We start from the raw sequence: 15,145 nt of genomic DNA, 5'->3' as shown, positions 1-15,145 counted from the left end.
AGTAGAAACTAACACAACATTGTAAAACAACTATACCCCAATAAAAAATAAAAATAAATAAAAGTCTTTGTCCAGTAAGTTCGGTGTCTCAGCTTCATCAGGGATAGTTTCTATTTGACTACTTTTTTTTTCTCGTGTATAGACTATACTTTTGTTTTTTCTCTGCATGTTGCATAATGGTTTTTGTTTGTTTAAAACTGGACATTTAATGTAGTGTGTCCGTGTGAAAATCAAATTCTCCTTCCTCCCTAGGATTTTTTTTTTCTTGGTTTAGTTACTTTTCCAAACTAATATTGTGAAGTCGATATTTATCATGCGTTGCCACAGAAGTGTCTTTTCTCTCTTACCTTAGTGGTCAGCTAATGATTGGACAGAGATTTTGTCAAATGCTTGGAAATTAAGTCTGTAGTCTTTACCAAGAGGCTGTGGGTACCTGTTGGAGCTTGTCTTCAACACTGAGCCAATCAGTTTACAGCTAACTCTGGCTTAGCCTTGACTTTCCTTCTTATACTGAACCTCAAGGTCAGCCAGAGGAGAGAGCTCAGGGCCTTATCAGGTCTGTCCTGGGCAAGTACATGACACTGCAGTCTTTGAGATTCCAGAAATATGTCAGAACTGTGCAGAGCTCCTATGGACATCTCATTCCCCCACTTTTCCTTGTAAGCTTTTTGGTCAGCCTGTTACTTGCGCCAGTTCTTCTCCACCACTTCAAGCAGCTAAACTCATAAACAATTGCCTCTGATTATTTTCTTCAAATACCCTGAGGGAAAAGGCTTTGTGCACCCAGTCAGGTCAAATAAAGGCAATCCTCTGGGAATGGGGTTTTGAAAGCCTCCACCCTGCCCTGCCCCCTCCAGTGACCTCCAGCCTGCTGGTTTCCTCCTTGCTGGATTGCGGCTCCTGCAGAGCTGGGGGTGAGGGGTGGGAATAGGACCGAGCTCACCCTTCATTCCAAGGTGCAGCCAATTTTTTAAAAATAAATGCTCCCTAGATCTCTGCAAGCCTTTGGTTAATTTCCAGGGATCTAAAAATGTTGATTCTAACAATTTTTGCCAGTTTCTCTTTGCTTTTTCAGGAGAATTTTTGGAGGTTCTTACTCTATCATTTTCACTGATGTCACTTTTATATTTTTCCTTACATTATAATTAGATATATAGTTAAATGGTAGCTGAATTAATTCACTAAAAGCAGAATGCGCCTTCCTTTCCAGAAATTTCTCTGAACTTTTTTGTACTTCTCCTGTTATATTTTAGGACTATGATGATGGATATGGCACTGCTTATGATGAACAGAGTTATGATTCCTATGATAACAGCTATAGCGCCCCAGCCCAAAGGTAAGAGTCAATCTTCATGACCAGACCCCATAGCAGACACTTGTGCCCTTCCGCATTTGCTGTACTCTGGGAGCAGGATGATGATTGGCCAGTGACGGTGATTTGACTCGGCCTGCTTTGTTTTTGTTTGTTTTAATTGGAGAAGCACTATCTGTCCTACCGAATAGCATGTATTGCTCTCAACTTTACTGTAGTGCTAAAGCAATGAGTCTTGGAAAATAAAATTTGAAATTTTATTTGCTCTAAAAATTTAACTTAAGCATTCAGTATATTCTAAGGAAGAACAGTGTCTACCAGGTCTGTGGCTCTTCAAGTCCTAAGGCCCAAAGTCATATCAGAAATGTGTAAATATCCCACATTGTCAGTGCCTGGGGATGGAAGTGACAAAAGTTTTTTGCAGTGTTCATAGATCATTTCTGTTTCTTAGCAGCAGTGCTCCTGTTTTCTAACAACTTCAAATTCCTATTAGTGAAAAATGAGTGAGTTCTAATTCATTTTCTAAAGAAGTGTTGACTTAGAAATGAGTGTTAATAGAGGGAAACACAGCTTCATAGTTACGTCTTCTGATAGTAGACCTTGATGTCCATTGATATATGAAATCCGTGTTCTGTTCAGAATGTTTTCCTAAATGCCTAGAAACCTCTTGCTTTATGTTTAAAATTCTAAGTGGTAGACAAAGACAGACATACGCAAACCAAAATACTGGCTTTATGAGCATAAATAAATATGGACTACATGGTTATCTCGATGAAGCATAAATTCACTTTTGAACTCATACGGGGCCAGGCAAGCTTTGAACAGACAGGCACCTTGGTACTGAGGTTGACAGGGATATAATTTTTTCTCTTTTTGTTCATGCCAGATTTTTTACTTATATAATTTCTAACAATTAAGTAGCCTTTAAACTTTGACCCCCAACTGGTCTTCTTTACGGGAAGCCTTGTGCACGGTGTTTGCGTCCTTGCGGGTTGTGGCACGCCCGGGGGTGACTGGCACACAGTGGACGCTAGACAGGACTTCACGTGTCTCACCTTGTATAGGTGTCCCGGCAGTGTCACGATGTATGTGGGGCTGTTCCCGTTATACAGATGAAGGGAAGGAGCACAGAGCATAAGATTAAGTAATTAGCCGGAAATCACACATGGAGTGCAGTCCTTTAAAGACTCACACGTCTCATTTAATCTGAACGGCAACAGCAGGAGTTAATGTGCCTGTTTTACAGATGATGAAACTGAGGCTCAGAGAAGTAAATAACTAACCCAGAATGTGAACCAGACTTTGAAAGCTTGTAGTCTTCCCACTTTAAGCGGTGATAACGTATTAGTATGATTGATCACAAGCATTCGTTCCTTTGGTCATTTATTCATTCAGCCAACATTTATTAAATGTCCACTACGTGTATTAAATGTAGGCACTGTGCTCGATGTTGGATTACAAAGATTATTGAGACAGAGACCCTCTCCTTGGGAAGTTCACAGGCTAGAATGAAATACAAATATTTAAAAGCAATGTAATATGGTAATCACATGAAAGTCTGAGGAAAAACACAGTATTTCCATAAAAAGACAGTGCTCAAGTCTGGTTGGGAACACTGGGGACATTTCACTGAGAAAGTGAAGGGGAAGTAGGGGTCACCAGGGTACAAACAGAGAAGGACATTTCCCAAAGCCAGAGCAAGGCACAGAGCCTGACACAAGAAGTGCTGCCTGAGCTGGAGGGCGTGGTGCACGGGACAGATGAGGCAGGAGAGGGAGTGACCGCATCCTCCGCAGTCTCAGGGTGCAGGCTCCGGACCGTGGGCAGCAGTGGGGAGCCAGCGACGAGGTACAGGCAAGGGAGTGGTGTGTTCACACCTGGATTCAGAGAAATGAATTAGAAGGCAGTAGAGAGGCCGGATTGGCAGATGGCGAGCCTGGAGGCAGAGACCCATTAGGAGGCTGGCACGTTCTGAATTATAAGCCCTTTAAATGTCAGGAAGACTCACGTAAAAGAAACACCTTTCATGACAGCCAGCCCACCTGCCCGGAAGTGATCTTTTCAGTGCTACCTGAAGAAGTTACAGAGAATTGTATGAGAATTCCACACGTTGGCAAGTGCAGAAGTCACTGTTGGTCGGTTATTCTTAATATTCATTTAATCCTCATAACCTGTGAAATAAGCATCAGTCCTTTTAAAGAAGAAAAACTGGTTTACAAAAATTAGGTAACTTGCCTAAGATCATGCAACTTACAAGCGAAGGGGCCCGACTGAGCACCTTGGTCTGTCTGTCTGTCTTCCTCTTCACCGTCTACTGTAAATCACAATGAAGCAGCTATATTATGGAGCAGCGTGAAGAATGGTTCCAGGTGCTGTATTAGTTTGCTAGAGTTACCGTAACAAAATACCACAGACTGTATTTAAAGCAACAGAAATTTGTTTTCTCAAGGTTACAGAGGCTGGAGGTCCAAGATCAAGGCGTTGGCAGATCTGGTTTCTTCTGAGGCCCCTCTCCTTGACTTGCAGCTGGCCGCCTTCTCTCTGTGTCCTCTGTGCGCGTGCATCCCTGCTTTCTCTTTGTGTCCAAATTTCCTTCCTTGTTATGACAGCAGTCAGATTGGACTAGGGCCCACAAAAGGCCCCATTTTAACTTAATCACCTCTTTAAAGATGATTGATTGTCTCCAAATACACATTATAAGGTGCTGGGGGTCAGGGCTTCAACATATGATTTGGGGGAAAACACAGTTCAGCCCATAACATGCACATATTATAACATTGGTTTAAGTACAACACCATGTATCTCATAATTAGAAATTTAGTATAAACCAGTTAGGAGAGCAGATTTTGAAATCATCCCCAGGATTGAGTAGTGGGTGTTGACCAGGAAATCACCATCACTATCATCTTCAGTAGTGAATGTTGGCTGTGTGCTTGGTGTACTATACCATGGGCTTCACATAGATTCTCTTTCCCATCTCAGCATGCCCTGAACTATTGCAAAATTCAAGTCTAAACGTGTCACTCCCTTGCATACAGGTTCAGAGAGGTTAAATCGCTTATCCAAACTCACGAGGCTGAGCAGTGGTAGATCCACATTGGCCCCAAGCATCCTCGTTTGTACTTCCATTGCCTTTCAGCTCTCCTTTTGTCATGGTTTTGATTTCAGTTACTGAAACTGGTTCCAATTAATATTTTCCATATACAATATTCAAAAATCTGATATTTTGTGATGCGTTTAAATCCCTTAGGAATCATGCTTTCATCTGAACTGGAACTGTTGCCTTATCAGACTGTGGAATGCCTTAATCAAACCTAAGAATTTCATTTATCCTGCATATTAATGTTGCGGGCTAAGACGAATGAAATTAAGAACTTAGTTTTTCCAATTTTACATGAGATCCTTTTAGCCAAGAACATTCATGGCCACTACTTTGAAGGAGCAAACAACCTAGTACCCACTAACAGATAATACCATGTAACACTTGATATTCTGGGGTCTAAAATTTCTTGGTTTTTACACTCCAGGTTCTATAAAATTTATTTCAAACTTCAATAATTCTCTCAATTCAGAATTTGAAAGTACAGTCTGTGCTGTAGTTATATAGTTCAGCATTACTGCAGAATTCTTTACTTGGTCTCCTTTTAGATTACAAGCTGTTCAGAAAATGTTCTTTGACACGTCAAGACGTAGTGGAAAGAGCACAGAGCAGAAGTTATTAGGACCGCACTGTCCACCCTGGCAGCCTCCAGCACACGTGCCCGTTGAACGCTTGAAAGGTGTCTAGTCCAAAGGGGGATGTGTTGGGGGTGTCAGGCACATACCCGACTCCAAAGGCGGTGTGGAGTAAATAAAGCATGCAAAATAAAGACACGATCAACATCAACATCACCTGTTTCTTTTTACTTTTTGTTTAAACGTGACTACTAGAAAACTCGAAGTTACAAATTTCCCTTGGACAGTGCAGAGTTAAAAGACGGCGGGGTCTCTGGCACCAGCGCAGAGGAGCTGTGTCTCAGGGTCAGGGCACCGCACGTTACTACTACTATAGCACACATGTTACCCATAAATAGTTTCAGTTACAAGCTCAAAAACCATTTCTTTCTGATGCAGATGTGTTATCAGAAACGTCTGCAGACCCAGGCCACGGTGTAAGAGTCTGACGGAGCTGGGTTTAGGTCCCACTTCAACGCTTTCTGGTTATGTGACTGTGGGCAAGTTATTTCACCTCTCTAAGCCTCCATTTGTAAAATGTGTAACTTGGTTTTTTCTTTGGAGGATTGACCTGAAGGTTGAACGAGACAGGAAAGCCCACAGCCCGAGTGAACCGCACGGAGGTAGGCAGGCTGCCCAGCGTCTTCTCTGTGAGGGACTAAATGAGACCTTCCCCGGCGTAGTTCCGCATTCACCAGGTGGTTAGCATAGCACTAAGGGTGCCCCAGTGCCCGCCTTCGCCCGCAGCTCTGAATTTCTTCTGCATCCCATTTTGCACCGGGATGGCCGCGAGAAGCCGGTGCTGGTAAATCTGCAGGGACCAGGGAGAATGAGAAGGGCGAGAGGGCACCCTGTGGATGCTCTGTATGGATGTCAGCCACACACCGGCCTGAGCGGGTGAGCAGCCATAGCCTTTCCAAGGGTGGGCACTTGGAAACAGGACAGACCGAGACGGGGGCCACAGCTGCCACCAGCGTCGTCACCTGTGTGTGAAAGGCCTCTCTCAGCTATGACTTCTACACTTCACGCACCGTAATCATTTTACAACACTGTTTTGTTGCAGAAAAAAGTTTCTCTCCGGAGGTCTTACAAATTAGGAATTTTTTCTCCTAATTTTCAAATACCCAAAAGGAAAATTAGAGTACAAGTGAGAGCCCCTACATAGAAAATAGAAAATTCAGCATAGTTCAGCTACGTTTCCCCATCGATGTTTGTGATGGCCTCCATAGCGTAAAACAAAATGTAAAACAAAGCATTGTTTATCTAACTTCACACATTTAATGAGTAACAAGCTGTCATCTATTACTGTGAAGAGAAATGTGAACTATTCTTTACAATACTGGAGTTATTCTAATATACATTGGCTCAGAAATAGTTATTGATTAATTCCTATGGACACACCGCTCTGGAGTAGCTGTGGTGAATTAAAAAAGAGCAGGTGATGAATGGCCTCAGCCCTCAGGGACCTGCACCTGCCCTGACATGACTAGAGCCTTCACAGAAATCATAGTCTGACTCCTGGAAACCCTTTGTAAATGTATCTGTTTCATTCTAAACTAAGTGGAATTAGTTCTCATTTGATATCTTATTTATAATCCTAATAACAGTCGCAATTGTATAGCATGATGACTATACTTAATAATACAGTATTGAGTTCTGGAAATTTGCTAAGAGTAAATTTCAGGTGCTCTCATCACACGAGAAAATGGTAACTGTGAGAAAGTCTGTTAATTATCTTGACTGTAATAATCATTTCACTATGTTTTTGTACCTTATGTACAACTTTTATTCAAATTTTACAATATTTTAATCTATGTTTCTGAATAATTGTAAATTCTCCAAGGAGATAGTTGATTCCCCTGATGATCAATCATAAAGAAGGTAGAACAAAAAAGGTTTCCAAAAAGTACTAATAACCCCCTGAGCATAAGTGGATGACTCTGTAATAAAAAGTTTATTTTCTGGCGGGTTTAATGTTGACCTGCTAATTTCCCATAGCACTTAGTGGCTTGACGGTACTTTCGAGTACCTATTTCCTTTCATCCTCCAGAATCTCTATGAGTTTCCTGAAAACACTTAGAAATACTGGAAAAGGGAATTAGAAATAATAGCTGCTAGTTTTGGAGAGCCTGTTAAGTCTAGCACTCAGCCATCTGCGTCCTTTCTATACATTATCGCCAGTTTTCACAGTGGTCCTACGTGCTAAGCTTTTCCATGTACAGAAGTTGAAGATATGATGTTTAGCAACTTTCCCAAGAGTACGCTGCTGAAGAGTACTGAAGCTTAGGTTTTTGTCTGACTCTAAAAACCATTATCCAGCTAAGAAAAAAGTTTAAATATAAAATCATTGACTTGTTTTTGTGACAAAACAACACCTCAGCCCCTTTATCCAAATAGGCAGAGTAATGGAAGCTGTCAGAAGCTACGAATACTCTTGGTGTGTTTTCAGATGCCAATTCCAAGGAAGGCAATGAGACAAAAATTAGTGTTGCCGTATGCCCAGCTGTCTAGTTTGCTGTTGCTTCTATTGGCAGCTTTAGCATTTAGTATGTGCAGTAATGTCTTCTCAAAAGCTGACTTGTAGAGGTCTGAATATAGTTTGGAATTTTCACTTTGGAAATGATGACCTGTTGTTTAGTTTAGGATGTAACATTTAAACATCAGTAAAACTGTCTTTTGGAAGATATTTCTGTGTTGTATCAGGGTTGGCTGTTTTGGATTTTTAAAAGCAGTAATGGTTTGGCCTGGATTAACCATGCCTTGCAAAATTTTTGGGAAATATACTTTTACCTAGCCTGGGTTTTTGGCTACTTGCAGCACAAGTACTGAAGGAGTCTCTTAGCACAAACTAAGCCGTATAGCTATTGACAGACAGATACTTCTAACACAGTATTATATAGACATTGACCAAATAACAGAGATACCAACCCAGATTATACTGTAAAATTGTAAATATCTAAATTCTCAGTCAAGGGCCATATGGTAAGAAAAAACAAGGAGAGATGGCTATAGTGAAAATGAAGCTACAACCTAAAAGGGAAAAGGGAGGGAAAAGCCCAAGGGCCAAAGTTTTAACGTGTATAAGTATTGCTGTTAATAATAATTACTATGCATTGACCACATCTACTGCAGCATTGGTTGTATCAAGATAAGTGTGTGTGTGTGCACATGTCTCTGTGTGTATGTTTGAGCATGTGTGCACACGAGCATGTATTATCCCCTCTGGTCTTAATTTTAACTTTAAAAGGTGGATATTCTCATCCCCATTTTTTTCTTGAGAAAACTGAGACACAGAGAGAGGTTTAGTAAGTGGTCTGAGTTACACACTTAGTGACCTTACTCATCTCAGTCCATTTTCTTTCTACTGTTGTTGTGCTTCTCAAAGAGTCATACACCTATCACTGATGTTTCACAACATGATTTCAGGTGGTACATGGCAGACTTTTTTTTTTACAGTTTTAACAATTAGATTTTAAAGTTACTGGAAAAGTGTAATTACCATATCAAGCACATGATTTTATGAATAGTATTGCTATAAATAAATTACAGTAAGTTTAAGGTAAAATAAAATCAATATAGAGAGTAATATGAAGTCACTAACAGGATGAGTGGTGGACATGGATGGGAAAAGTCCCGAAAGTGGTCCATGAAGGGCTGAAGTTGGGCAAACACTGCCTTCAGCACTTTTTTTTTTTCAAGATTCATTAACAAATTTTGAAGGAGTGAGATATCTATTGAGTGCTTATCAAGTGTTAGTTACTATATTAAATGCTCTCATGCCTATCATTTTTATTTAATTCCCAAAAACATCTGTAAGATTATCAGTTTTTAGTTTTACAAATAAGGAAGCTAATGCTCAGAGAGTTTGAGCTTGACGAAAGTCACATAGCTAATAAGTAGCAGTCAGGCCTCATATCCAGTTCTCTTTAAGATCAAGTTCTTTTGCTTAACCTGAAAGCAACTAAGATGGGGGTGGGGGGGAAGTCCCTACAAATACAGAGAATACCAGAACGCCTGAAGTGGCCACGTGGACTCTTCAGACATGATCTCCACAAGTGGATGAAACAGCAGCAGGGCAAAGGCGTGCTAATGGCAGTAAATCAATTGCCACTGTCAGTTCACTCGTTCATGTTCTTGAGAATACGTGAGATTGATCACTGAGGAGTGTGGAGTAATGGGAGTCTGTGAAAGCGGCGTCCACCGGGGAGATGTACTACATCGTTTGGGTTTAGCATTGCCATCTGCTTCATAGCATCAAGACGACGACAGTGGTGCTTACGATCACCCGCTCATGGCGGTGACAGATGCTGCGGGGAGTAGAGTGAGCGTTCCCGGAGACGAGGCTCCTCACCAAGTTGTAGATTGTGCGACAGGCTTTCTAAAAAGTGGGTTTGTTGGTTATCACACCACCAGTTTAAAATCTTCACTATAGAATTTTAAGTTCTGTTAGATAAGGATCTACTTGGTGAATCTCCCGTGTTTTCTTTCCCCATGTTTCATACATTCTTGAAACGCATTTTTATTAGTTTTAGAATAATTTTCCTGACGAATTCTGCCCTCTTTTTAGTGAAAGAAAATGATAGAACTTTTGTATGATTCTTGACTCTTACAGTTAGTCACATGATTTAGTTAAAAAGACTTGTGGGCTGTGAAACCACACAAACCTGGATTTGAATCCCAGCTGCGTCGCTTCCTTACCTGTATTATTTTGGCCAGGTTACTTCTTCGAGTCTTCAAATGACGGCAAGAATATTTGACTTGTGAGATTGTGATTAAATGAGATAGCAGATGTAATGTACATAGTAGAAGTTCAGTAAACTTGCAAAGATAACGTACTGTGTGCCGCACGCTGTTCTAAGCATTTTACAGCCTTATAAGTAGGTTACTATTATTATCATCCCATTTTATAGATGAGGAAATTGAGGCACAAAGATTATGGAATTTCCCTAAGGTTACTGGAGAGTAAATGCTGGGGCTGGCATTGAACGCGGGCAGTCTAAGCCCTCTGCTGTACTGCCTCTCTATGTAACCTGTTCTTATCGGTTTAGTTATCCCATCTAGCAACCTGTACAGTCTTTTCCTGAGAAAGACTCCAGTCAATAAAATCTCAACAAAGAAACAACCTGCATAAAATTATACGTGCCATTTTGATTCCCCATTTGTGAAGTAAAAACTTATTGAAGGCTTCATTTAATTTAGATTGTTTAGAGTTCTAAGATGTTTGGAAGCACAGACTTGAGGTCAAAGCTTGAAGTTACTTGTGAAGAATGATTTATAGTAGAGAACGTCAGTGTGCTTGAATTTCTCAGAACCTAGTCAAACCTCATTTACTGGACTCACAACTCTAGAAGCAGAAATAATTCGCACATGATGTGGATGGTGTTTTTCCCTTTTATTTGACATCATGAAGGGATGTGCTCTTTTTTTTTTTTTTAATTATTATTTATTTATTTTATTTTTGGCTGTGTTGGGTCTTCGTTTCTGTGCGAGGGCTTTCTCTAGTTGTGGCAACCGGGGGCCACTCTTCATCGAGGTGTGCGGGCCTCTCACTATCGCGGCCTCTCTCGTTGCGGAGCACAGGCTCCAGACGCGCAGGCTCAGCAGTTGTGGCTCACGGGCCCAGTTGCTCCGTGGCATGTGGGATCTTCCCAGACCAGGGCTCGAACCTGTGTCCCCTGCATTAGCAGGCAGACTCTCAACCACTGTGCCACCAGGGAAGCCAGGGATGTGCTCTTTTGGAAAGTAATTTACAAGTGTCCATCAAGACCCTTGAAAGTGTTTGTAACCTTTGACCCAATATTTGCACAATAAGTGCCTGAACTTAGTATATAATGAGTGTTTGACTGTGTAAATATATTTAAGACCTCTTTAAAAAGAATAAGCAGTTTCTGGCAAAGTTCAGGGAAATTAATATGGCACTTTAGATATGGGGGGAAAAAAATAACCTATGCATATCAGCTTGGCCAAGGTAATGTAGATAAAACAGCACCTCACTTAAAGCTGAATCCAGACTTGGTTAAAGGAGAGTGAAGGGCGGGAAGGCCTGGGTTCACATCACAGCTCTGCCACTTGCTGACAGTGCAGCTGCGGTCAAGTTACTCTGCCTGTGCTTCAGGTTGCTCATCTGTAAAGTGGGGATGATGATAATAGTAACCCCCTCTTAGGTTGTTGTCATGTTAAATGAGTTAATATTCAATATGTGGAAAGCACCTGGCACTTCGTATATGCTATCATTAGCTATCATTAAAATTCTATAATATTTTATCTAAAAGCCTTGGGGCTATAAGTGTCTTAGATGTAGAATTTTTTTTTTTTTTTTTTTTTTTTTTTGCTGTTGTATTAGTAACCCAGATCTGGGCTATTATACTATATTTTAGCACATAATTCAACAAATTATGAATGATATTATAATTTTCTCATATTTCAGATTCTTAGAGTACATTTTAAAACAAGTAATTGAAAAAAGTATCATATCCTATTGAGATTTTTTTTTTTTTTTTTTTTTACAAGAGATAGATAGACTGACACCAAGCATTGTACATGGATGACCACAACAAAAGCAACAATGATTGCAATTACCAAACATGAAACACACTTATACTATGTCATAATATTGACATTCAGTCCAGTAATCCTCCACTGTAACAGCTCCTTTACTTTGCAGTGAAAATTGATTTGTATATTCTTTTCCTCTGAGTCCTTGTGGGATTTTTTTTTTTTTAATTCAGACAGAAAGTCACAAAAATTATACTCATCCTCATCAGTTCACTCAGTCCCATGTAATTAATTTCTTTTTTTTCATCTTGATCTTTTGTTAGCACTTTTATGAGTTCATCAGTTTTTCATTAGAGTTCTGAAAATGCTTATTCATTCAGTTCAGCAGTACAGTCAGTTACCAGAAACCTGTACTTGTCAGAGTCTTTTCCATGAATTTCTTGAAGATGAAACTCTTTTATAGGAACATATTTGCAAAATCATCAGAGTACACCCAGAACTGTCTGTAAATGACAAAAGACTTAAAAATGACCATGGTTAAAGATTTGATGAAAGTTCATAATAATGCAGTTGACGAGAAAATTAGTTATTTCTGAGATATACATTTTAAAGTAATAACTAGGATTATTACTTATAACATTATACCAGAACATATAAGATTTTTAGACGTTTCCTGTAATGTCTGAAACATTTATATTAACATATTTCCATACATATTTCCATACAAATACAAATATAAGATTTTTAGAAATTTCATGTAATGTCTGAAACATTTATATTAACATATTTCCATACATATTTCCATACAAATACAAATATAAGATTTTTAGAAATTTCATGTAATGTCTGAAACATTTATATTAACATATTTCCATACATATTTCCATACAAATACAAATATAAGATTTTTAGAAATTTCATGTAATGTCTGAAACATTTATATTAACATATTTCCATACAAATAACCCAATGAAAGTTTAGTATTAGTTGTTTTGTTTGTTTTTTTATACTGCAGGTTCTTATTAGGCATCAGTTTTATACACATCAGTGTATACATGTCAATCCCAATCGCCCAATTCAGCACATCACCATCCCCACCTCATCGCAGTTTTCCCCCCTTGGTGTCCATATGTCCATTCTCTACATCTGTGTCTCAACTTCTGCCCTGCAAACTGGCTCATCTGTACCATTTTTCTACGTTCCACATACATGCATTAACATACGATATTTGTTTTTCTCTTTCTGACTTACTTCACTCTGTATGACAGTCTCTAGATCCATCCACGTCTCAACAAATGACTCAATTTCGTTCCTTTTTATGGCTGAATAATATTCCATCGTATATATGTACCACAACTTCTTTATCCATTCGTCTGTTGATGGGCATTTAGGTTGCTTCCATGACCTGGCTATTGTAAATAGTGCTGCAATGAACATTCGGGTGCACGTGTCTTTTTGAATTACGGTTTTCTCTGGGTATATGCCCAGTAGTGGGATTGCTGGGTCATATGGTAATTCTATTTTTAGTTTTTTAAGGAACCTCCATATTGTTCTCCATAGTGGCTGTATCAATTTACATTCCCACCAACAGTGCAAGAGGGTTCCCTTTTCTCCACACCCTCTCCAGCATTTGTTGTTTGTAGATTTTCTGATGATGCCCATTCTAACAGGAGTGAGGTGATACCTCATTGTAGTTTTGATTTGCATTTCTCTAATAATTAGTGATGTTGAGCATCTTTTCATGTGCTTCGTGGCCGTCTGTATGTCTTCTTTGGAGAAATGTCTATTTAGGTCTTCTGCCCATTTTTGGATTGGGGTGTTTGTTTCTTTGATATTGAGCTGAATGAGCTGTTTATATATTTTGGAGATTAATCCTTTGTCCGTTGATTCATTTGCAAATATTTTCTCCCATTCTGAGGGTTGTCTTTTCGTCTTGTTTATGGTTTCCTTTGCTGTGCAAAAGCTTTGAAGTTTCATTAGGTCCCACTTGTTTATTTTTGTTTTTATTTCCATTACTCTAGGAGGTGGATCGAAAAAGATCTTGCTGTGATTTATGTCAAAGAGTGTTCTTCCTATGTTTTCCTCTAAGAGTTTTATAGTGTCCAGTCTTATATTTAGGTCTCTGATCCATTTTGAGTTTATTTTTGTGTATGGTGTTAGGGAGTATTCTAATTTCATTCTTTTACATGTGGCTGTCCAGTTTTCCCAGCACCACTTATTGAAGAGACTGTCTTTTCTCCATTGTATATCTTTGCCTCCTTTGTCATAGATTAGTTGACCATAGGTGCGTGGGTTAATCTCTGGGCTTTCTATCTTGTTCCATTGATCTATGTTTCTGTTTTTGTGCCAGTACCATATTGTCTTGATTACTGTAGCTTTGTAGTATAGTCTGAAGTCAGGGAGTCTGATTCCTCCAGCTCCATTTTTTTGCCTCAAGACTGCTTTGGCTATTCGGGGTCTTTTGTGTCTCCATACAAATTTTAAGATGATTTGTTCTAGCTCCGTAAAAAATGCCATTGGTAATTTGATAGGGATTGCATTTAATCTGTAGATTGCTTTGGGTAGTATACTCATTTTCACCATGTTGATTCTTCCAATCCAAGAACATGGTATATCTCTCCATCTGTTGGTATCATCTTTAATTTCTTTCATCAGTGTCTTATAGTTTTCTGCATACAGGTCTTTTGTCTCCTTAGGTAGGTTTATTCCTAGGTATTTTATTCTTTTTGTTGCAATGGTAAATGGGAGTGTTTCCATAATTTCTCTTTCAGATTTTTCATCATTAGTGTATAGGAATGCAAGAGATTTCTGTGCATTAATTTTGTAACCTGCAACTTTACCATATTCATTAATTAGCTCTAGCAGTTTTCTGGTGGCAGTTTTAGGATTCTCTATGTATAGTATCATGTCATCCGCAAACAGTGACAGTTTTACTTCTTCTTTTCCAATTTGTATTCCTTTTATTTCTTTTTCTTCTCTGATTGCCGTGGCTAGGACTTCCAGAACTATGTTGAATAATAGTGGTGAGAGTGGACATCCTTGTCTCGTTCCTGATCTTAGAGGAAATGCTTTCAGTTTTTCACCATTGAGAATGATGTTTGCTGTGGGTTTGTCATATATGGCCTTTATTATGTTGAGGTAGGTTCCCTCTATGCCCACTTTCTGGAGAGTTTTTATCAGAAATGCGTGTTGAATTTTGTCAAAAGCTTTTTCTGCATCTATTGAGATGATCATATGGTTTTTATTCTTCAATTTGTTAATATGGTGTATCACATTGATTGATTTGCGTATATTGAAGAATCCTTGCATCCCTGGGATAAATCCCACTTGATCGTGGTGTATGATCCTTTTAATGTGTTGTTGGATTCTGTTTGCTAGTATTTTGTTGAGGATTTTTGCATCTATATTCATCAGTGATATTGGTCTGTAATTTTCTTTTTTTGTAGTGTCTTTGTCTGGTTTTGGTATCAGGGTGATGGTGGCCTCATAGAATGAGTTTGGGAGAGTTCCTTCCTCTGCAATTTTTTGGAAGAGTTTGAGAAGGATGGGTGTTAGCTCTTCTCTAAATGTTTGATAGAATTCACCTGTGAAGCCATCTGGTCCTGGACTTTTGTTTGTTGGAAG

The 15,145-nt window shown here is 39.3% G+C and overlaps 1 protein-coding gene and 1 long non-coding RNA gene across 6 annotated transcripts in view; one reads left to right on the top strand and one right to left on the bottom strand.

The window, feature by feature from the left end:
- Window positions 1-15,145, top strand: part of KHDRBS3 (KH RNA binding domain containing, signal transduction associated 3) — a 182,933-nt gene that overhangs the window by 135,168 nt on the left and 32,620 nt on the right. For all 4 annotated transcript variants that reach the window (XM_057532293.1, XM_057532292.1, XM_057532291.1 and 1 more), the window contains exon 7: window positions 1,254-1,336. In XM_057532293.1, the coding sequence (XP_057388276.1) occupies window positions 1,254-1,336 (83 nt within the window). The remainder of the gene's footprint in view (window positions 1-1,253; window positions 1,337-15,145) is intronic.
- The window catches only part of LOC130705541 (uncharacterized), a 30,518-nt gene continuing 18,110 nt past the window's right edge, over window positions 2,738-15,145 (bottom strand). The window contains exon 4 of one of the 2 annotated variants that reach the window (XR_009005821.1): window positions 2,738-5,837. This is a non-coding gene — a long non-coding RNA (uncharacterized LOC130705541). The remainder of the gene's footprint in view (window positions 5,838-15,145) is intronic. The other variant, XR_009005823.1, reaches the window with a different exon arrangement.

This window comes from Balaenoptera acutorostrata, chromosome 17, assembly GCF_949987535.1.
Source record: "Balaenoptera acutorostrata chromosome 17, mBalAcu1.1, whole genome shotgun sequence".
NCBI classification, from domain to species: domain Eukaryota; kingdom Metazoa; phylum Chordata; class Mammalia; order Artiodactyla; family Balaenopteridae; genus Balaenoptera; species Balaenoptera acutorostrata.
Note: the sequence above shows the minus strand (reverse complement) of the source record. Positions and strands in the feature narration are given on the sequence as shown.